The following is a 22,591-nucleotide window of genomic DNA, read 5'->3' on the forward strand; positions in this document are numbered from 1 at the left end:
AAAATGGAAATGCATGAATAAATCAGTTTTGTCCCTCTGTGAGGGTTCATCTTTGGCCACTGCTGTACTGGGCTGAAGTCCATAACTGTACCCAGGTGGGTGAAAGTACAAAGGGAGCTCTTTGGTAGCTGGCCAATGTGCTGTCCTTTGAAATGTTTGGGCTGAGAATTAAGTTCTTGATGCATCTGACCATGAAGTAATTAACTGGAGGAAGTATTTTTACATAATGCTGACTGATAAGAGAAAAGAAGGAGCAAGAGCCAGGAATACTGGTAAGACGTCGAGGAGGGAGAGACTCCCAGGGCACCCTTCTAGTGGGTAAGGAAAGCAGAGATGTCATCTTAGTCTTTTAAGCAGACAACACATGCTGCATGTGGGGATGAGAGCAGTTCTCACAGCTGCAGTTTTACATCTTCCCTTCCCCACCATCTTCCCCAAACGAAAGTCAGCAGGCAGAGGGGTGGCTGTGGGGACATTGGTTCTGACCTTCTTTCTCATGCACCAGCTAGGTGCTGTGGCATGGGGTACAGAGATAAGGGCTCCTTGGGGGAAGCAGGGACCAGCTGTGAGACCAAGTCAGGGTGTGGCTGTTGGTCTCCTCCAGCCCCTTAGAGCTTCCTTACAAGTAGTAAATGCTTGGTGTAGCTTTTCATCCTTCTGGGCCTGTTGGTCAGCTAATGGTAACATTCTTCCTGTGCTCCCTGAAGATGGAGGGGGTTGCTTGCAGGCACACACCAAACTATTCAATCCTGGTGCAGGGTCTTTTGTTTGTTTGTGTTTTAACCAGGGTGAGGATCTATTTACCAATGCCTCTCCATCACCATCAGTGCCATTGTTACAGTTTAAGAAAAACTCACACAAAGCTGAACAAGAGCCTTTCTCTTTTATGAAGATATGCACAATAGGATCAGCAACAGCTACAGGTTTTAGGAGCTTGTTGCTGGCAATCCCATTAACTGGAAATTCCAGCCCATTGTTTCTTCAGCCTGACCTTGAGTAGGTTGATACGTTCCCTGTGCCCCTACATTCAAGGCTCCCATTTCAAGTAGTGTTGCTTGACCTTGGCCATGATACTTGGCCATGGAGTCATGCTACATCCAAATGCTCTTTTGTAGTCCAGAACTACTGTTCCCTCTCAAGAGTGATGAGTGGGGACAATTAGGAAGAACGGTTTGACAGTTCTCTGAATTCTTAAGTGCTACCTCTTTTGGGGCAATTTGTGCTGGAAATCTTTCCTTTCATAGTCTTAATCTGTCACCTAGAATTTTTGGTTTATGGTTTTCTGACTGGAGAAAGGGTAATCTTTTATACATAGGTCTTGATGGCTGTGTTCCTTATGCCCCGAAACTGCACAGCACATTTATCCTCAACCTAATACCCTCATGAATGCAAGAGCAAGCCTTTCTTCTAGGTAACAAGAATCAACAACCTGAATATCTGTTTCGTAGTCCCCTCCATATGCATAGGGAATGGAGATAACAAACTAACCTTTCTTCCAGAGACTAACTGGATTTCACACCGTTTGGAAGCACCACTAATTCACCAGATATATTAAATTCAGCTTTAACATTCCTACTGGGTAGCTTGGCTGTTGACACCCCCCCCCCCCCCCCTTGCTTTTTGTTCTATTCTATTTCAAACTTACCCATTTCCAATACTTAAATAAACAGGCAGCTTGAGCTGCGGCCCTTTTGAGAGCAGTGTTTCTTCATGCAGGAATTCTTACAAGCTGCTGTGCACATACATGCATGAATATTTCTTATTTCTTATTCTTACTCCACTTAAATAAGCATCACAAATGCTTATTATAGAAATAATGCATATTGGTCAGAAGTCGGTGTACCTACTCTGGTTTAGTTGCATTATAACAAAATAGTTCAAGTGGACATAAAGCAGTCATAATCAACCTACTGTAGTTATACAGCCTAATTAAGAGAATCTGCATTTTTCATCAATAAAAAGGTGGAAAAATTCCCTCTTGCATCAAAGAAAACACTTGATCATGCTGACTTGCCCAGAATTTTCTCTTCTGAACCTGAGAAAGGATGAAAAAAGTCTCTACAGAAGAGTGGAATTTGATTGTTTAAATAAAACTGTGTAGACTTAACTGTAAGCTAATGGCTCTTCATGAATACAAGAAAAAGTTGAGATCTCTAAATAATGTTTTAAAGAATGGAAATCTCACTGCATGTTTCTATTGAGAGGTTAAGTTATGGGCCCTGAAACCTAGATGGAAGAGATGGTTTTTCCTACTCTTCATGGTGGCTTGCTGGAAACACAGTAGTGAGGGGACAGCACGACCACGGTCTTGCCAGATTTGGGCGTGGGTGTTTGGTGGCATAGGAGAGCAGAGATGGAAGAGCAGATGACAGAGTCCCCTACCCTTACTGCTGCGTAGCTCAGAGAAGGGCTCTCCAAAGTGTAATTGCACATGCTTCTATGGCATGGGCTGGGCATGCAACAGTGCTCCTGATCCATTTTTTAATGTCAACATCTGTGCTTTTTCTGCTCATCTTTCTATTGCTTACCCATTTTAAGCAGTATTTTTTCATAAAAGTGGATAAGTAATTCTCTTTCTGTGAATGCAAATGTGGAATCTATTGAGTGGGTGTGTGCATAATTTAAAGAAATAATTGAATCCAAACATCTCTTCTTTTTAAATGCAGGAAACCAGAATCTAATAAAATGTAAATCAATTCAGTGTCTGCTTTGGGCTTGCAGTCTTCAGACTGTTAAAATGTATTAAGTGCTGTGCATTCCAGTATCAACATCTTTATTTTCCATCATATCCTCTTAACCCCTTAAGTCTTCTGAAATCTTTTTCTTTCTGGACATGTGGTGAAGAGCTTCTAAGAGAAGAGAAAGCAGTTCATTTAAAGTCTACTCCGCATGTTCATTAATTCCCAATAGTCGCTCTGGTGCATGACCTTGCTGAGTCTTCCTGTGGACAAGTCTGTATGTGTTTGGTTTCTGTACTGTTCTTTATTGATTGCAAACACCCAACTGATTAATTGTAAAGCACAGTTGCCTTTGTGATTTAGGACTTTGGTGTCTCAGACCTGAAATAAACATACCACTGCCAATTTGACTTGGGGTACAGGTGTTGGAGAATAAATAAGTCCATCAGATTTCTGGTTTGAGTTAAAACAGAGTTTAAACAGATTTTAGTTACATTCTCAGCTCTGTTAACTTTTAGTGCCTGTCTAGCTGCTAGTCTGACTTCCTTAGCTGCATCTAGTGCTGAAAGAGAAAGGACACAAGCAGGCATCTAAAAAACATTAATTGTCTTTAGCTAACAGATGGTCGGATGTGTTCAAGTTTATAGCATTTATCAAAGCAACTTAGAAAATAAGAGTATGTCTTAGTTCAGTTCTGCTCTTGACAGGCTTTATGTGTGTATGGCATGCAAATTGTCTTCTATGGTCTTTTTGGCCTTAAAGGAAGCTGTTTCTGAAGACAATTTTTCACCTGTTCTGAACTCAGGAACCCTACAAGCTGAAGAAGTATGATGATTTAAAGAAAGCAAACAGACATCTCTTTGAGCATAACCATTAGATCTGCAGAAACATAGGGAACAGTTTGAAGCTACCTATGTACTGGTATCGCTTTCTGTTCTGCTGTCTAAATTCTTAAAGAGGAGGGATATTACAGAGACAACAAAGTCATTATGGCTAAGGAAGAGAGGAGCAGATGAAGAAGCCTTGCGCTGGCCCTCACTTATCCTAAGACTTGCGCAGAGTCAAGCAGTTGGTTAATGACAGTCCCCAAGATGGAAGATGTTCAGCCCCCAGGTCGAACCTGTGGTGGTGTTATTCCAAATCTCCTTTGCCAGACCTCTGCTGACCACGTAGGCAGAGGTCTTTTCTCATTCTGTGACATAAGGAAGAGATAGAAAGTCTGGAAGCAGGACTGTGTACATAAATCACTGTTCTGAATAATCACTAGCTACAGTGTCTGATCATTTATCGTTCAGCCTCACCCGGCTCCATCAGCTAAAATAAGAACCTCTGATAAAGACATTTCTCAGAAAGGTGAAGAGGACAGTTCAGTTAACCCTTCTGGTGATGTATTCCTCTTCAAAGACGTGCTCTGTCATCTTCTTGGCAAACAGCGATGGCCAGTCCAGGCTACCGGAGGCCTCCTGCTAAACTGGCAACCACAGCAGCTGCAGAGCTCAATCCAGCAGTGAAAGCAACCGAAATGTGGCTGGAGCCGATGTTGCTGCTGTAACAATGGTCATCCTTGTAGAGAGTGACAGTGAGGGCAACCCATTAGCCACGCTGCGAACTCTGTCGTTCTGCAGAGTATAAAAGGGAACAAAAGGAGCTGGTTAATCGTAACACCCTTTTAAAGCACAGGAAGTTCTGCACTGGTAGGTGTTTCAGACTAAGGCTTAAGTCTTCAGGCTTTTGATTTCTAATTCTTTTTATTTATTTTATTTATTAATGAATTACACTTTTAAAATACTGCTGCTGCCTCCTGGAGGATGGTAGAAATAGCCAGTTATTCACAGCTGTGCAGGTACATATCCTGCGCATTTACTACTCCTTTTCCAGGTGAACTCAGAACATCTGTAGCACCACAGATATTTCAGCAAACTGTGAGCTCACATCCAGAGAGATGCTTGAGGCAAGCTCCATTTTGTCAAAATCCTGAAAAATGCTTAGTTCTACAACTACTGTATTAAAATGAACGAGAAGGCTCGGCATCTCTCAGAAGGCCATATTTTTCCTTTCTGCAATTAAAATTGCCGCAGCAGACACTAATGGACTGTCACTGCAGAAATCCCCTCTTGGAAATCCTAGCTATATTGTCCTCTCAGGGAAGGTTTTTCTAATATAGGCAGAGAAGGATTTCATTTAACAAGAAAAGAAACCACGCTTAATGAAAACCTACGGAATTGCAAACAGTTTTGTACTCCCTAAAATCTCTGTTAATCTCTGCCAACTTCTATTTCTTCTGTAATATTCTGTAATATATAATATAAAGCTTTTAAAAAATCAAACCTTGACACAAAGAAAAAATGTTACCATCAAATATATTAGAAATAATTACTTTGTAAAAAATAAATTTGTGCCTCATCAACTGGAGTGTGAAGATTTAACTTCCTTCATTGGAATTGCTTAAGCTACAGGAATTGAAGAGAAAACATTTCACGCAGTATGCTCCTTTTTAGGTCAATATTGTCTTTTTAATCAGGAATTTCAAATTAAATATTATCCTCCTTTAAACAAAGGCATGCACATGTATCTTGGAAATCAATGCCATTTATCCTGTCTACTGTAATTATATACACAAGTTTAATTCTTCTTATAAACAAAATTTTGTAAACTTAAAAATGCAAAAGACAGAATCTTACTAATTTGATGGTTTCCAGTGTCATTGCTAAGGGTGCATGATAGCAGTCACCAGCAAAATCACCATTTTCGGGTAGCAGCATAGGTCCTTGCACTAGCAGGCTACTATCGGGTTTTGTCTTGTGCTTTAATAAATTCCTAGCTAAGAGCAAAATGCAGCATTTAAAAACAATGATTTTCAGGTTATCAGCTGGGGTAAATTTTTGTTGATGTGAACTTTTTTCAGGGTTTTCATGGTGTTCCAGACTAATTATTGGCTATAAATAGAATAGTTGATTAGAGTAAGCTAAAGCACTACATATACTTTCAAAACTGTCCAGACTGCTTGGGGGGAGACTTGTACTATTTTTTTTTTTTTTTCTTCTGAGAAAACATGAGAAAAAAGACATTTGAAGAATGGAGATAAGAAGACTTATAAGGTTATTCTGGAGTCACTAAAAACCCCTAAAACAATTAGTGCAGGGTAGAGGTTTGGCCTTGCTTGTCAAGAACAACCCTGAAATGTTCCATACGGGCTAATAAGGTCTTGAACCAGCTATCCCAGCAGAGCAGCCCATGGTCCCGCTTCCCAGCTTGCGTCCTCTTTAGCTTCACATCCTGCAGGGATGAGCATAGCTAGGACTTTCTCCTGGTGTTTTTCTTTTCCTATGCACCACTTAGGCAAGCTGGCTCTGGTGCTGTAAGATCCAGCACCTAAGTCACATGTTTTCACAAAGCAAGTTTACTCCAGCGACTTTATGTAGACAGCAGTACATATGGAGCATGTTTCAGGGACATACAGTAATGATCAAGGATTTAAGTTTAATAAACAAAAGGTAAATAGGAAATACCACACACGTGGTGAACATAAGCAACGTAGTTAAAACTGCGTAATATGTGACACCTGTTATTTTCTGAATTTTGCAATGTTTTGCACTATTTAATGAGAGTGGGGTTGTGTTTTGTCTGTCTTTTCTGCCATGTTGTGGTGAGTTCTTAATATTGGAAGTTACAGCAGGAAACAAAAAGGAACAAATAAAGCAAATACAGAAGTTATTGTTTCCTGAATATTAGGAGCTCAACAAGTAGATTATCTAATTTCTTTACCAGCCTCCACTACTCATCCAGCCAGCTGTTCATAATTACAAAATACACATAATAACCTATTATCTGAAGGGACAAGAATACAGTAAAGTGAATTGCAACTATCTCTGCTTGGCATGTAATCAGGTTTCTATCCTTGTGCATGCTGGTATTTTTCCATTGTGTTTGGACCCTTGATCTGAATGCTTTCCTGGTTGCCTGTACTTTCTTTTTGCTTGTGGTGGTTGTAGGGAGTTCAAGGACAAAATACACACTTCAACTTATACCTGGAGACAACAAGAGCACCTGTGGGTTCCTTCTGATTTCATCTAAAAGGCTGGGAAATTTTTGAACCCTTATGTGGTGATCTAGCTTTGCACTACATTTAACTGCGCAGTGGTTTCTGTACTGAGCTAAGCAACCCATAAGTCTTTTCCATGGCATAAGTATAGTACTTAGCATTCAAATGGGATCTTGTGTATTGAGCCAAATGCAATTATTTGCAAATGAATCAGTGCCACACATCCTCAGGGGGAGAACTGTAATACCAAGTGCTGGTTTGAAATGTCATCTTTTCTGTGGGAGAATTCTCTGTAGGTAACATGTTAACTATTTTCAACCTAATTTTAGGCAAACAGAAATTGGAATTCACTGAAGTTTGCAAAGAAAATTCTACCTTTGATCAAAGCCATAGCAGATTTCAGCTTGCTCCATTTTGAACGTCATGCTGATGTGAAAAGCAAGCTTTTCACTAATGTTTGGCATCTTAACCAGAGCTGGCACTCTTAGGCAGTGCTTTAATTATACATTATATTAACCAGTGTGAAATACTGAGCCTTATTAAGATAGCCAAAAGCCTTCTTTATAGTTGATTTATTAGAGCTTGAAATTAACTTTTCACAGTCCAGCTCAAATGGATCAGTAGATATGGAAATTAGGCTCTTTCTACAGCAAGTTTCCCCACGGTTATCTCCAGTGCTCTCTCCAGTCCCTTGCAATGCATCCACCCTCTGTAAAGATCCCAGTGCCCAGACGTGCCAAAACACTGGGCATCAGCCATCAGCCTGATACCTCCATTAAAAATGTCAGTGCCAATCTTGTGGTTGCTTGGAATGATCTCCTGGAAAAATGGAAGTTTAAAAAGTCACGTTTACCCTGGGCTCACCCAGGTGCTCAGACGTGTGGCTGGTAGGCTGCACCAGGCTGGCTGATGCTGGAAATGTTCCTCTCTGGTATGTTTGCAGATGAGCATTTTTTCTCCTCCTGACACTATTTAGTCGGTATATGGCTGGGATGTCAGGAGCTCAGGCTGAAGATCTAGACAAAGTCAATTGGATAGAGGCACTTTGTCATCCCTCTAGCCCTTGGAGGCAGGTGCTGTGCTGCACACTTGCCTCTTGAATAGCTACACAAAGGCTTTGAAGTTGGGCCTACCAACGTTATTTTCGCAGTGGTGTTTTTCTCCTCTTCAAAATAACAGTGTTACTTTCCACTAAATATGAGTTTTCAAAGCATTTTCTGAAGATGGAAGAGCATCATCTTTCTTTGCCTCAGAAGAGCACCTATCAGCTTGCCAGGAGCCTGAATAAAAGGCAATTTTCTACAAGATACAGGTGGCAAGCATGGGTGTTTATGGATCTCCCCAAAGAGCAATGATGTGCACATTTTCCACTAGTTGTTGCACTGAGATGATTCGGATTAAATTTAGGTACATGGAGATAACACAACAGCATTATCATGAGTTACTGTGTGATTACCACTGGTTCCAGTGGAGTTACCATTGCCAGTTATCTTCCTGTTGCTGTGTAATCGCATCAATTATTTCCCTGGTAACTGTGTAAATTACCACAGCTGTAACTGTAAATATCTGAATGGCTAATTATTCACACCGCAGCACCTAGAAAAGTGGATGCTGAATGGTCACCGGCAATATTGTCCTGGCTGGTACAAAAGATGCCCAGCAGTGCTCTCAGCTTTGCTGGCCAACCCCCTGCACCAGCGGTAAAGAGGAAGGCAAGTGGTACTAAGGTCTCCTGCCCCTAAGTACCTGCAGGTACAAAGGTATTACCTGTTTGAAGTGCTAATGGTGTTAAGTGGAGACACCTTCTGTAGGAATGCATTGCTTTTCAGCCCTTCTTGATATTCCCACTAAAATGAGCAAAGCCAAAAATGCCCTCAGCAGACATCTGGAGTCTGCTGGACTTGGTGTCTTACTGTCTTCCACACTCATGTGGGTTGGGTATCTGGACAGGCAAGGTCTAATGAAACTGCAGCCACAGTCTTTTTTCAGTCAGAGCAAAACCTGTATATCCTTTTGTTTGTCAATATTTAATGCCAGATGGCAGAAGACAGGCTGTCCCTCCTGCAGCATGCTCCAGCTGAAAGTGAGCTGCAGCAGAGCCAGGCCCATTACTTTAGAAAGGCAGCACAGAACAAGAGGTCTTAACACGTCCCAGAATATCTTCATGGGGCTTCAGTTCTCATTATGATGGCAACATTGGACAGGACGTGGTGGCCCATTTCCTTGCAATAGCATGCAAGTATGATGTAGGTGTCTGTAGCCAAGAGGCCTAGAGAATATCCATTCCATGTACTTGTGCAGTCTACAAGAACATTTCCTAACACGACCCAAGAAATCTGAGTCCTATTTCAAACAAACCAAAATATAACAATGCAGGAACAATGACTTCAAGTATATTATATTGAAGAAAAAGAGTAGGAGCCAACCGTGGGCATCACTATTGTCCCAGGTCACTCAGATATCCCTAGGGAGTTTGTAATGCTCCACACTATGGGAAAAAAATTAAATAGGACCCTCTAGCTGTATAGAGAGCTGAGTTGTCCACCAGTCAGTGGGATGATATTTCTCAGCCAGCTGGGAGGACAGTGGCAGATGGTAATTTCATCCTATACTTCATCTCCCAACTAATTACAGAGAAGCAGAAGGACAGAAGACAAAGACGCAAGCCTGATGTGCCCTTCTGTCCCAATAGTCAGTCCACCCTTTGAATAAGATTTATCACTAGGATGTGCTTTTCAAAGTCTTTAGAACTTCTTCCATTTTCCTTGTTCCTGTACCTAATCAGGTATTTTGCTTGGTTTTTGTGATGAATATTGGTTGTTCACCTCTTGATTTTGTTAAAAATATTGTTAAAATAAGTCCATCATCTGTAGAATAGTAGTTACGGATCTCTGCCAGTTGAATATGGGGACTAGCTCCCAGCATGATGGCATTTTAAACCCATCTCCTGACAGCATGCTTCCAGCAACCTGCCATGCATTTTCAGATTTCCAAACTCTCAGACATCAGGTTTCTGATGAAATCAGTGGATCTGGAGCTCCCACATCTTGTGCTTTGCTTCTATTTCATGCTGCAAGGCAAGCCATGGGTCTGGAGCTCCAAGTACTGCAAGATACAAATTCCCCCTCTTTGGGACGGCAAAAAAGAGAAGCAAGGTATTCAGAGCCATTAGCCAGCATGACCATGTCTTCCGTTTATCTCAAACAGCTTTCTACATCCTGCTTTTGTGGTGTCCCCAGACACAGGGCTTAGTTTTAGGTGACTGAAAGCTATTGCTTTTCCTTTCCCCGCAGAGTTCCCACACTCGTGGCTGCCGCACACCTCCCATCCCCTGGCTTGTGCCTTTCCCACTTAGTAACTGCCTTCCCCACACCTCGTCCTTCTGTGGGATGGGCAGCTCTGCAGTGAGGAATGGTGCTTTATCATCTCATGTCTGGGTGGCAGAAGCACGGAGGAGGAGACACAACATCTGGAGTATATCTGTAGATTTAAATGATGCAAGCATTTGGGAAGGGCATCCAATGATACTTCGGGCCTCTCCCTCAATGGCACAGATAAACCTTTTGGCTTTAAAAACTATCATCAAGATTGCCTGCTCAGGAAGAGTCACATTTCTGCACCTGTGCTGCGCCCAGCAGCTCTTTGCCTTCTTAGCGGTTCTTTGAGTTTTTAGGCTCTGTTGGTGCTAAGATACTCATCAGCATGGGCAGCGGTGTCACAGCCCTGCCTACCAACGTGGCATGGGGGGCACCCCTGCTTCTTGTTTTAGAAGTAGCTCAGGAATGCCTGTGTCATTCATTAGGGTGACTAATGTATTCTGTCAGCTCCTGAATGGATTGGAAATGCCACACCTCATAGAATTTGCAAGGTAGTTGGGATTTTTTTTTTTCCTCTTTTTTAATTACACTTTTACGCTTGACTTGCCCAAAGAAGTTGTGTGTTGCGCACCAGGCTTACGGGAAGTAGGACTGAATTAGCATGGGACATGGGGAACAGCAGAAAGGCAGCTGCCTCCCGTTTAAATTAAAACTAAGCCACATCAGAATGTTGCCAATTAAAAATAAAATGAATGACTTTGCTCTCTCTGTAGGTGACCTGTCTCCATGATTTCTTTGGGGATGATGATGTGTTTATCGCCTGTGGTCCAGAAAAATTCCGCTATGCACAGGATGACTTTTCTCTGGATGAAAGCGGTAACATCAAACACACACTGCTCTCCAGTCTGTGTTTTTATTTGATTTCCATTCAGTTGTTTGTGTCAGATAATAATGCTGCATGCTTTTGTTCTGTTTTTTAAGACCTAGTGCATGGAATTTAACATCCTTTTGTGATACTTGTACAGTCAGCGGATATTATAATCAGGCAAATACTGACTGAGGTAGCCCAAGTCAGAATAGATGAACTCCTACACCCTTTGACATTTACTGCAAAATCTGGTAGTGTATATCCTTTCGACCAGCTGCAGTCAGATAGATACGTTTTTCTTGAGAACTAAACAGTAGAAGGACTCTTGTCCTTAGCTACACATGTGAGTATTAAAAAATGGGAACAAGCACAGTTAAAAGAAAAATCACTCCCTCCACTGCTGTCTTCTGCTGATTCAAAAAGCAGGGCAATAATTCCCTTTTTGCAGAGGGGACTGGGACAGCTCCATTATTTGTCCCTGTTACAACTGCAAGCACAGATCTGTACTAATGCGAGTCTCTATGATCAATTAAGTCATGAAATCTTTGATTTCACAGAATATACAGAGCTTGCTTGTAGGAGTCACCACCTACCCCACCTTGAAGCCGTATACACCAAGAACGCAGGCTGTCTGCTGGTGCCAGTGAGTGCAGCAACAGTAAATTAATGTAACTTTGACCATGTAAACTAGAAGAAAATGTGGTCTCCAAACATTCAGGCTCATTTCTCAAAGCTCTAGCTGTCCTCTATAAGGAACAGGAGCCCCATGCTGTCTTATATGCTACAAACTGGCTGAGCATTGAAGACCAAAGAGGACTTTTGCTATATATCAGGAAATCAAGCAGCCTCTAATCGTCAAGCACTGTATTTTTATGACTCCTTTGCAAGCCTGCTTTTATTTGATGATGGTACTTCTGACCTGTGTACTCCAGATGAACCCATTTGATGGTCTTGGCTAATTCAAAGAAAGTTTCCAAGGTTCAGCTGAAACTTTGCAGGCAGAGAATAAAGCCTGTGTCAGGCTGGGGAAGCAATCTGTAACCTGAGCTTTGTAATTTTTTTAACGCTCCACAGTTGAGTCAGCTCCGCAGGGAGTTCCACACTGTAAAACAGTTTGGATGCAATCCTAGCAGAACAACTTGATGGGAAGCCCAGCTCTCTGCCTACACTCCCGGTTACTACTGATTTTTCCAGCTTGGATTTCTCTTACAAAAATAAGCCAAGCCTGCTGTTGGGAAGGCACCGAGTAACTGCAGCTGTCAGTAGTATTTTCAGGGGAGTAGGGGTGCCCTGCACCTCTCAAGAAGCAGATGAGGAGCTATTAGCCAGCAGTATTCTCCCGTTATCACCCATCATCCTTCCTTGTTATGAGTCAGATGCTGCAAGGAGAACCGTGAGTCCTGAGGTCTTGCAGATGAATGTCACATTAAAACCTCCTCTGTCATGGGGTCCTTTTTCTTGCCTGTCTGGATGACATGCATTTGGATTGCTGGTTATTATGTTCACTCTGGCAGGACATCAGGAAACAAAATGAGAAATAGCATAAGAGAGGATTATGTCATCTTTTTCCTCCTGACTGCCCACCACAGCTTCCGCCCTATAATCCCTGTTGCTGAGCGCCTTCCAGATGACGTTGCTCTGCCTCATTCCTACCAACTGGTTTCAGCATCAGCCCACAGAAATGTCATGCCCCCTGTGATGTTGAGAGGCCTGTTTACGCTAACTTCAGCACAGTCAGGTTTCCACCTTTAGAACCTTGTTTCAAGATGTGCAAATGCTCAGGGGTTGCCTTTGGTGCACTGACACTTGCCAACGGCTGAGCTGGAGGAATTCCTCAGAGTCAGCCTTTCTGTGCTGGAAAATGCAAAGCTGAGTTTCTTTTCAAGGAGTTACTCCCCTGGGAAGAAAATACATTTGAAAGCTCTTGACACAACATAAAGTATTTTCACTTTTTAGGTTTATTTTTTTAGGGAGTAATTCAGGTGACTAAACATAGATGTCTGGCACCCTTTGAGACCCCCTTGGTTTCTGAGATACCCACATGATATATGATTGACAGATGATTGACAGATATGATTGACCCAGGGGCACCAGGAGACCCCCTCAGCTCCGGGGAGGCTCCACTCTAGTGTATCTCACATAGCATTTGGTGCCTATGGCTTGGCAAATGGATCATGCTTTAAGATCAAAATGTTGCACTGTTTGTTTTTGCACAGCTGTATGTAAGAGCCTTGAAAAATATTACTTCTGCAGTGACTGAAGATGATTTTTCCCCATGTTTTGGCTGCGCTGATTAACACCAGGAGCAGTTATTTGCACACTTCCCCTAGTGGCTATTTCACAGTGTCTCATCAAACACTATATTCTTTAGTATCGAGGAGGGATAGTCTACCTTCCACACCTCCCCGCCCCCAGTCATTACTGCTCTTCATGTATAAAAAATTGGGGCTATATCAGTGCTGGAGCCCTACAAGACTTTCTGTGGCATCATCTGTGAGAAGTCAAGTACCTTTGGGAAAAAAAAAACCAAAACAACCAGAAAACTTTTTCTATCCCTGATTTACAGTTTCCAAAATCCATTTAGCAGGAGAGAGAATAAACTCATTGCAGTTTAATTACTGCTATGCAGTATCCCTGGAGCACAGGGCATCCTCTCTTCATATTCTTGTACCACATGACCCAACAGCAAACTTTTGCAAACTACCTGGAAGAAGAAGAGACTGACTCTTGACTGTCTGAGAGTGAGGAAAGCCTGGGGAAAAATTTAAGGCAATTATATTTTCATAGATATACTGATACATAAATAAATAACACATGCATTTAGGTCAGAGAACTTGTTTTCGGTTGACGAATTCTTTATCTGCTATGTGCTGCCTTAGTTGATTCCCATTAGGGAATCCAGTCAAGGGAGTCCTCGCTCCAGCCCATGCATGCTGAGCTGAACTTTTCCATAAAAAACTGTCTGTATGTGGAACATCTAATTCACATCTGTAAAAAAGACCTGTTTTTCACATCTTTGTGAGGACAATCTGTTGTAGGAGATGAGGTGAGACCAGTTAGCATTTGACAAAAAGGAAATCCCCTTTTTATTGCCTTCTTAACTGGGTTAAGTTAATAACTTGAGGGGTGGAAAGTGCTTTTTCTATTAGCTCTCAATGTAAATAAACCCTGGTTTTGAAGGTCTGGCATGCCTGAAATCCTGGGACACACAGACATTTGTTAGCATTTCAGTTCCTTTCTGCAGGACACCGTAGATCATGTTTACATTTTCCACTCTTCCTGGCCTATTTATTTTTTAAGAAAACACAGTTGGGGTTCTCATCTGCTCATGTCTTTAAGTACATAAATCTACTAGACTTGTTTATACAAACCTTTCTGAAAGGGATGAGTGGCGAGGACAGAGGACGTGTTTTGTAAAACCATTTTGTCTTCTTTGCTTTCTGCATCTGAAAAGTTGCAGCTTGTTGAAACTACAGAAGAGGTTGATTCAGGCTGGGTGAAAGCCTCCTGGGGCAGATGTCCCATCTGCCACTTAGAGACCTTTACGTCATGCCATGAGCTGTTTGCTGGCTTCCTGCACCTGCATAAATTGCACTCATCATTCCTACTACTACTAGGTCTTCATGGAAGGGTTACAGCAAATTAACTGGCTTTTTGGCCTGATTCTTCCCTCAGTCAGTGTTGACCATTTTCATTGTGCTCACTAGTTGGTGAGAACCAAGGCAAGGGGAAGGGCACAAAATCTTTGGTAGGACACAGGTACAGAGATGGGCCCTGCTGGGGAGCCAGCCTGATCTTGACATACGCTGTCTCAGCGCCTCCTCTAAAGGAGCAAAGCTGTTCTTTTTGCTTTCCCCCTAAAAAGGTCTCCTTTCTGCTCTGGAGAAAATATGGAGATTATCAGCTTTTCCCTTGTCGTTGATGTTTTCTACAGCTTTTTGGAGACAAAGCGCTAAGCTGCCCATGGGTGTTTCATACCTGGTGACCATAGGCAGCGAGAGTAGGTATGGCCACAACCACGGTTGCTGTCTGTTTCCTTAGAGTGCCGGGTGATGAAAGGGAGCCCTGCGGCTGCCACAGGCAGTAAGTCATCTCCCACCCCTCAGAAGAGCTCAGCAAAGAGTCCAGCCCCCATGCGCCGGAGCAAGTCTCCAGCCGATTCAGGTAACCATCAAGATGGTGAGTGATTGTTTTCTGGTGTCTGAATATTAACTCTGCTCAAAAGAAAAACATACATTGTGTGTCTTTGGATACACTGACCTTGGGTGTTTGCATGTGAAACTTTGGCACTTTTTAAAACCATGAAGCTCGTGTTAGTGTACAGGGGCACTAAATATTGGGGAGGAATTCTCTGGTTGGTTAAGTGCAGTTGTGGCTTTAGGTCATACCACTCACCGTCTCACAGCCTCCTGCCCTAATGAAATTTTAAAAGAAGTTTCCATTTCACAGGCAGGAAATCAAGGTCCACAGTGCTCTCATATGTTCTCTACAGATACAGACTGATTTAGAATAACCTCCTGTGCAATGCAAATGTTAATTATTGTACAGGTCAGAAGTGTCCCCTTCTAATCATTATTTAAAGAAGACCAGTGACCTTGCAATTGGAGAACTGGTGATGGGCTTATTGATGAGTTACTGAGACATTCATTCAGTAATAGAAGAGAAGGAAAATGGGAATCCTGATTTGTTGCAGCAGCTTGCACCATTTGAAATACCTCCCTCCCTCTTCAGCAGCAATTGGATTGGCAGTGTAGCACACCTGGAGATCTGTAGAGCCTACAAATTAAAGGCTCGGCTGAATATCAGACTTCTGGTAGTTGATAGTTTTTAGAGTCATGATGGAGAGGGTGGATCTCTAGGTGTGTCATCTGTCTGTGTGGTTTTTTCCAAAAGAAAACCAAAATGGCCAAATCACCAAATAAGCACTTCAGGATTCCAGGAGAGCTTCATAGCTTAAATTCAAGTGACCCACAGTATTAACACAGGTGATATAAACCAGAAATTGCTTTTCACCTTCACGGTAACATGTTGCATATTGCATGTGAACACCACACAACAGTTGACCATTAGTAGATATTGGATTACTGGATATAAAATTCTCCTGACAGTATTCAGAAAGATTTTCCCCAGGAAGCAGTTAATTTGTTTAGGGTCTCTTGGTGTTCTTCAAAAGAGACAATGTGAAATTGGCTGGCACATGCCAAGACTCTGCGATTTTAAAGAAGTTATTTCTCTGTAAGGTGAGTCTGCACTCATAGAGTTTTCCTTCAAGATTCCAGTGTTGGCTGTTCTTAAACTCAGGCTTGCTATAATCTAAAAAGCTTTTGCAATCCCAAATGCATGGTAAAGTTGCATAGGTACATTGAAGGCATGATGGAAAATATGTTGATGATTTAAAAAAACCCAAACAACTCCCATTCAACAATCTGGGAGTCAGCATGAGTTGTGAAACAGCATTTAAACCTTCTCCATAAGCATCAGATGGTAATTACCACCAGAACTAGACTTTATTGCATGAACATGTAGTCTAATGGGAAACGGCAACTATTGTGTTCCTGATTTTAACTGATTGAATGACTCACAGGAACAAAATGGTGAGTCATTTGATGAAGTTTAATGAACACAGTTAGTAGAGCCTTTCAGAAGGAGATTAAAATAACCAGAAATGCTGAACAATAGCCAGCTCCTGGAGTTAAGGCCAGTAATGAAGGACAAATCAGGTTTCTTTAATCCATCTAGACAAGGGTCTTTCGTACTTTCATGTGATTTCAATACAGAAAAAAATGGCAGCCTGTCCTGCTTAATGAGAATGAGAAATTACTGAACTCTCTCAGCACTCAAAATGTAAAGACAGTTGTTTTCTCAGGACAGAGACAAAAATAGAATACCATCTTGTGGTTTTGTCCCTTGAATTTGTAATAAAGAAAGTGAGTCTAAATGTTACTTAAGAGTCAATATTTACATAAACAATCAACAGGCTTAGCTGGATTTTGAAGTTACCACATTAAAAAGGCAAGGAATGCTGAATGAAAGCTGATTAATAAAAGATGATCTGACCCATTTTTTTTTGCAGCATTCTCACCTATTTCATTTGTGAAAGGATTTAAAAAGCAGTTTTATTTCAAGTGTATTGAATATTTTTGCGATGTGTTTGATCTCCTACCCATTTGTACCTTCTGTCTTTGCTGTCTTTCACTCTGCTACGGTTGTCATAGCAGAACTTGGAGTTTCCTTGATTCTATGTTATTAGTTTCTGTTCTTTTCAGTTCTTTTCCATGTATCGTTTTTTCCACCATAGTCTGTAAGGCCATTGTGACATATCTGGGCACTGATGTAAATGCAGGCTCTGAAGTAAATCTTCATGCTGCTTGAGTGAAAGAAGTCTGAACCCTCCTCATTACAAGCACGCCACAGTTACAGAAAAGGATGTTGTTTTCTCCTATTTGTCATCCTAATTATTCCATTTCCCTGTTAAAGCATATGGGAAAATGGTATGTTATTATCAGCAGCAAAAATGAGAATGCAGTGGATTTGCATGTGGACAGTTGTCCACATGCATTGCCCACAGAGGCAGCTAAGGCTTAAAGCAGATTGTACATGCACAACTGTGCCTCACTCCTTGGCAGGAGCTTTGATGCTGCCAGCAGATAGTGGACAAAAGTAATAAGTCACTATTATAGCACAGAGAGAACAGAAAAAACTACTTCAGCAGAGCTTGCTAGTGCTAATTCTCAGGATGTAACCTTGACAGCATGCAAACATTGCATCTGCTTTCTCTACCGTTCACTGTAGGAACACTTCTGATCTTTATGTGTCAACATAAATAAAACACTTCTCCTTCAAAGCTGTGGAAATGCTTTGTGCCTGAGCAGCAGCTATCCTCCACACAGGCTGGGGTATTCGGGGACTTGCGGTTTTTTCCAGTCTCCTTCACTGACTCATTCCATGGCTTTGAGTGCAGCATTTAAGCTGTTCATGCCTTCTTTCCCAATGGATCGTCCAAGACAGTGATAACCAATCTGTATATAGACCTCTGTAATCTGCCCATGGAATCATGCACAGGAAAGAGCTTTGAGGCTCTTTATTTGGAGCTTTTTGTGTATTCTGAAAGCACTTGGAGAATAATATTGCTAAAACCAAAGCTATTATCTCACAGATTGACAGAGCAAAAGATCTCCAGAAGCAGAGTGGCTGCAGCATGTGCTCCAGACCTTCCAACAGAGGCAAGCCACGCTCTAGCAAGGCCACTATCTACGCTCCAGTGGATCAGAGGCTGCTCCAGCAACCGGCACGCTCTCTAACGCATTCAGTCCTGCTGCAGTAAACTGTCAGGTTACACATGTGAATGAATACAACTGTGTGGCCTGATGCCATGTTAGCCATCATCAGAGACTATGTAGATCCCCATCTAAGTTGATTTGTCAGCCTGGAAGCTTTCTATGTAGGGATCTGCCTTCTGTGCCAGGTGATCTCCATTCACCTTTGATATCCTTTGCTCTTTCTGGTTTTGGCTGTGAATTTAGTGATCTACTTCTCAATAAGAAACGTAGATCCAGGTATAACTAGCCTTCTGGGGGAGCCATAGAGAGATCATACTGGTGGCTGGAGTCCCATTTCCGCTGATGGCACCCAAAGCTTTGTTCCTGACTGTGGTCTCTGGGGCCACCTCTGAGTCAGAACAACAGCAGAATAAAGAAGAAAATATATGTAGCAAGTCTGTAAATCTAGCACTGAAAAGGAAGCAGCTTCTAAGCCATTTAATTGCTCCTATCACCAGCTATATGTGAACTGTAATGTATTCTTTGACTGTCTTGTTACAGCAGTCCTGGTACTAAGCCACCTAAGTAAGTGGTCAGCTCCCATTCCAAAATAACAAGGATTAACATGGAGCAACAAAGAACGCACAAACAAAATATTTTGTTAAAAAATGTCAGGACAACAGGCCGTGCATGAAGCGCAACTGCACAGAGAGTGCCAGCTCCCAGCTGCAGTGATTCGAGTTCACTGGTTGAATTGCTACCTTCTGCCGGAGGTAATTTGCCTCCTGCCTAGATGTGTCATGGCCTCACTGTGAAAAGCTCAATTCCCTCTAGGCAGCCAGAGCCCTTCAGCTCCAAAGATATTAAAAAAATGAGGTAGCTAATCCACAGAAATGTGTTAAACACTGTTTTCTTGGCACGGTACTTTTGCCTCTTTATTTACCATACAGTCATTTAAATGGCTGAGAATGAAATGAATGAATGAAAATGAAGTGTCTTGCTATAAGCAGATGGTAACAGACCATAGTCCTTATACTCCCAAGGGGAATCCTTTCTTCCTTCTCTCATTAACCCCTAACCCATATATATACCTTCTCAGCAATGCCAGTGTATTTTTGTTGTGATCCAGCTATTCCTCCAGACACTGCGCTGATCATTCCATCGTGGGGCTGTTTTCACCTCTTGGTTCAGTTTGACTGGAAGGCCCTAGCTGCTTTGCCAGCAGTTCCCACGGGGCTTCCAACGTATCTTTTAGTTTCCCATCTCTTTGGTGCTGGAGCTGTGATGCAGTCTTTCATCTATATCCTCCACCTAACTCTCCCAACTTGTTGCTTCCAGCAAGGTGTGGTTAGCAAAATACAGCAGGATTTTACTTCTCCCTCTACAAGAATGTATCCATGTGCCTTTCTCTTCTGTCTGCCAAATGTTAGCTAGTAGAGCTGAACTAGTTTCTCACATATCAGGTGTGAATTGAGACTGGAAGGGATTGGTGTCTCTGTCTGGCCTTAGTTGAGCTTGGGTTGTTGTGTTTTAGTATGGATGGAACATGCTAAGAAAGACATAGGCAAACTAGAGAAAATCCAGAAGAAATTTCCTAGGGTTCAGAAGCTGCTTTGGGAGGAAAGGTTGAAGGAAATGGACTGATTCAACTTAGAAAGAAGGAAGATTGCAAAAGGACAATTTAACACTCTTCAAATGCATTTGAATTATTCAAAAGAGGATAAGGATCAATTTTCCTGTGTGCTTATTGGGCATAGGACAGGACATTGGTTTAATCTTTAATAAGGGATATATAGATCAGGTATTAGGAACACATTCAATTATAAGCATCTTAATCACTGAAACAGGTCTCCTAGGGAGCCTGTGAGGCCCTGTCAGACTTTGTGCTTTTAAAACATAAGAACTCTACTGGGGATGACCCAAATATATCTGATGCCAATTTAGTGCGCAGAATTGGAGTTATAAAGCTTCTGTGGCTTTTTGTAGCCTGTTTTTCTTTCTGTGAAGTCAGCTTTGCTAAATGACATAGCTCAGAGCAATAAATTCCAGACTAAACTACACCTGCAGTACACCATCCAATTCCTTCTCCTAACATGATGGAGGAAAACTGGGCGTAAGGAGATATGTGTCTGTGCTGCTCCTATGGTCCCTGAGATTTAAATGGGGTGGGGTCAGCATGAAGTTTGGCAAAATTTCTTTACCAGACCACTCCAATAAGAAGTCAAACCAAATAAAAGACAGAGCTAAATCTCAAGGGAGAAATACAGGGGAGAAAATAGTGATGTCATTTGCCATTACTTCTTTGTTATAAAAAGATGAATTTATCTTGCAGTAACATATAAAAAACAAGGGTTCAGTTGTATAAATACATGTGCTGTGATAGGAGAGGTTATGATTTTTAAACCCAGCATGATCTTGGTCCTTGGCAGTACAGAACCACGGGTACCTGAGCTGAAATTTGAAAATGTCTTTCCCCAGTTTTGCCTTGATTTGGCTCAGGGAGCCTGTGAACAGGGCTCTGAGGCACTGCTGCAGGACTTTAATTTCTCAGTCCTCTAATGGAAGGGCCTGGGTCAAGGGACAAAAGCATATTCACAAGGCAGCAGCAATTAGCAAAACAGATACAGAACGTCAGTCTGTCCTGACTGCAGATCTGGCTCCCCGGGGTCATTATATATGAATGTGTTAAAAAGGCAGCAGATGTCTTTTGGATTGCACATGAGATAGAGCAGCTTGTTATCCCACTTGCGCTTACTTACGTTCTGCTAGCTGACAATCCACAGTACGCATCTAGTGGAGAGATCATCCTCACAAAATGTGATGAGAACAGGGTGCCAGCACTGCAGAGATGAGTGCTTGGAAGTTAGGAGGTGCCTGAGCGAAGGATGACTGTGCAATCTGAATTCTTCCACTCCTGAATAAACACTACAATGGAGTCTTTATTTTTCCCACAGGCTCCTCTGTCCTGGAGGGCAGGGTGGCTTGTGTTCACTGAATGAGCTGCTATTTCTACATTTATTTTATGCTGTCCTTGTTCTGGTTGTTGCCTCTCTTTATTTTCTTGGTGACGCTTCAAACCCTGACCTGGAGACAAAATTATCCATGTATTTCATGGTTCTTTCTCTCACGCTTGTGAGAATGAGCATGTGCTGCTTAAACTAGGAACTCATCTGCAGAACCCTGGGAACCCCAACAGAGCAAGGAGTATTAACCTTGTTTTACAAATGGACAGAAAAAGAGTTATCTCCACACATTTTGAGCACTCACTGTGATCCTTGGGCCCTGCTTTTTCCAGTTCTGTTCACTGATAGAAATGTGAGTTCAAAAGATGGACCTCACTAACCTCATTTACAGGTCTCAGTGCTTATCATTGCTGGAAATTCAGATCGAGAGTCCCAGTCATCCAGGCAAACCTGAGCAACACTCAAGGAACAATTGCATATGAGAAGTCTGGCTAAAATATCTGTGGGAGAAGCAGGCAGAGAATTCCATTTACCTGGATCTCTCATAGCCATCTCAAACATGGCATTATGCTATATTCTCCATCCTCCCTCTCATTTGCTGGACAAGCCTGATTTGTCTCCCGAGTACAAATTGTCTTGTGCACTGAAGGAGGTAAGGATCCTATGAAACAAGGTAGTGCATGTGTTCATGCAATTGAAGGATGTGTCATGCACAAAGGGGCTTTAAGGTAAATTGAGGTTGCAAAGCAAATACAATGACATAAATAAGACATAATACGCAAACAGTAACGTGGTGGAAAAAAAACAAATGAATTAAAATGAAAGCTGGTTATAAAGAATGGTTTCCAATAGCCGAGCTTACGTGAGATCCTTAGCTACCATAAGTCATCAGCAGATTTTAGAGGAGCAGCAGCATTATACACCACCTGGGATCTTCTCTTTGCCTCTCGTTATTTTCTTGCATTTGAGTTCAAAAGAAATGCATGCAAGTTTGATTATGAACACTATTCTTCATTATCAGACACAAAGAAAATTAAACTGGGCTTCTTAATTGTTGCTCCTGCTGCAAAACTCTTTGTGAGTATTTGTAATGATATACATCTGTCTCACTGGATTTCTGATTTGGATGTCACATCTGTTTTTTCATTGGTGCTCATAAAATATTAACATCCCTGCTGTAGCACTTAAAAGTCGCACTGTATTAGGGAATTTATGTCTTTCCCTGCAGCAATTACATCTATTTGCTGCACACTGATTGTTAGCCATTCTTCCAGTCTTCCTGTTTGTGGAAGTGAAATTTGGGTTCTTTGTAGAGCTGTTAAGAGGCATTCTTCATCTTAGGAAGGATTACTTCCTGCATCAGGATCAGCAACAATTGGAAATAAATAAATAAAGAGGCATTTTAGAAATTAGAGATGGATTCTATCTAATACAGATTATATTAGTACTATTGTACCCCACATT

At 41.9% G+C, this 22,591-nt stretch overlaps 1 protein-coding gene across 4 annotated transcripts in view; it reads left to right on the top strand.

The window, feature by feature from the left end:
* DCX (doublecortin) overlaps positions 1–22,591 on the top strand; it is a 75,742-nt gene that overhangs the window by 46,870 nt on the left and 6,281 nt on the right. For 2 of the 4 annotated variants that reach the window (XM_075720630.1, XM_075720629.1), the window contains exons 3-4: positions 10,811–10,913; positions 14,947–15,069. In XM_075720630.1, coding sequence (XP_075576745.1) covers positions 10,811–10,913; positions 14,947–15,069 — 226 coding nt within the window. Of the gene's footprint in view, positions 1–10,810; positions 10,914–14,946; positions 15,085–22,591 lie in introns of all 4 variants that reach the window. The other 2 variants (XM_075720627.1, XM_075720628.1) reach the window with 1 other exon arrangement.

This window comes from Pelecanus crispus, chromosome 13 (assembly GCF_030463565.1).
Source record: "Pelecanus crispus isolate bPelCri1 chromosome 13, bPelCri1.pri, whole genome shotgun sequence".
NCBI lineage: Eukaryota > Metazoa > Chordata > Aves > Pelecaniformes > Pelecanidae > Pelecanus > Pelecanus crispus.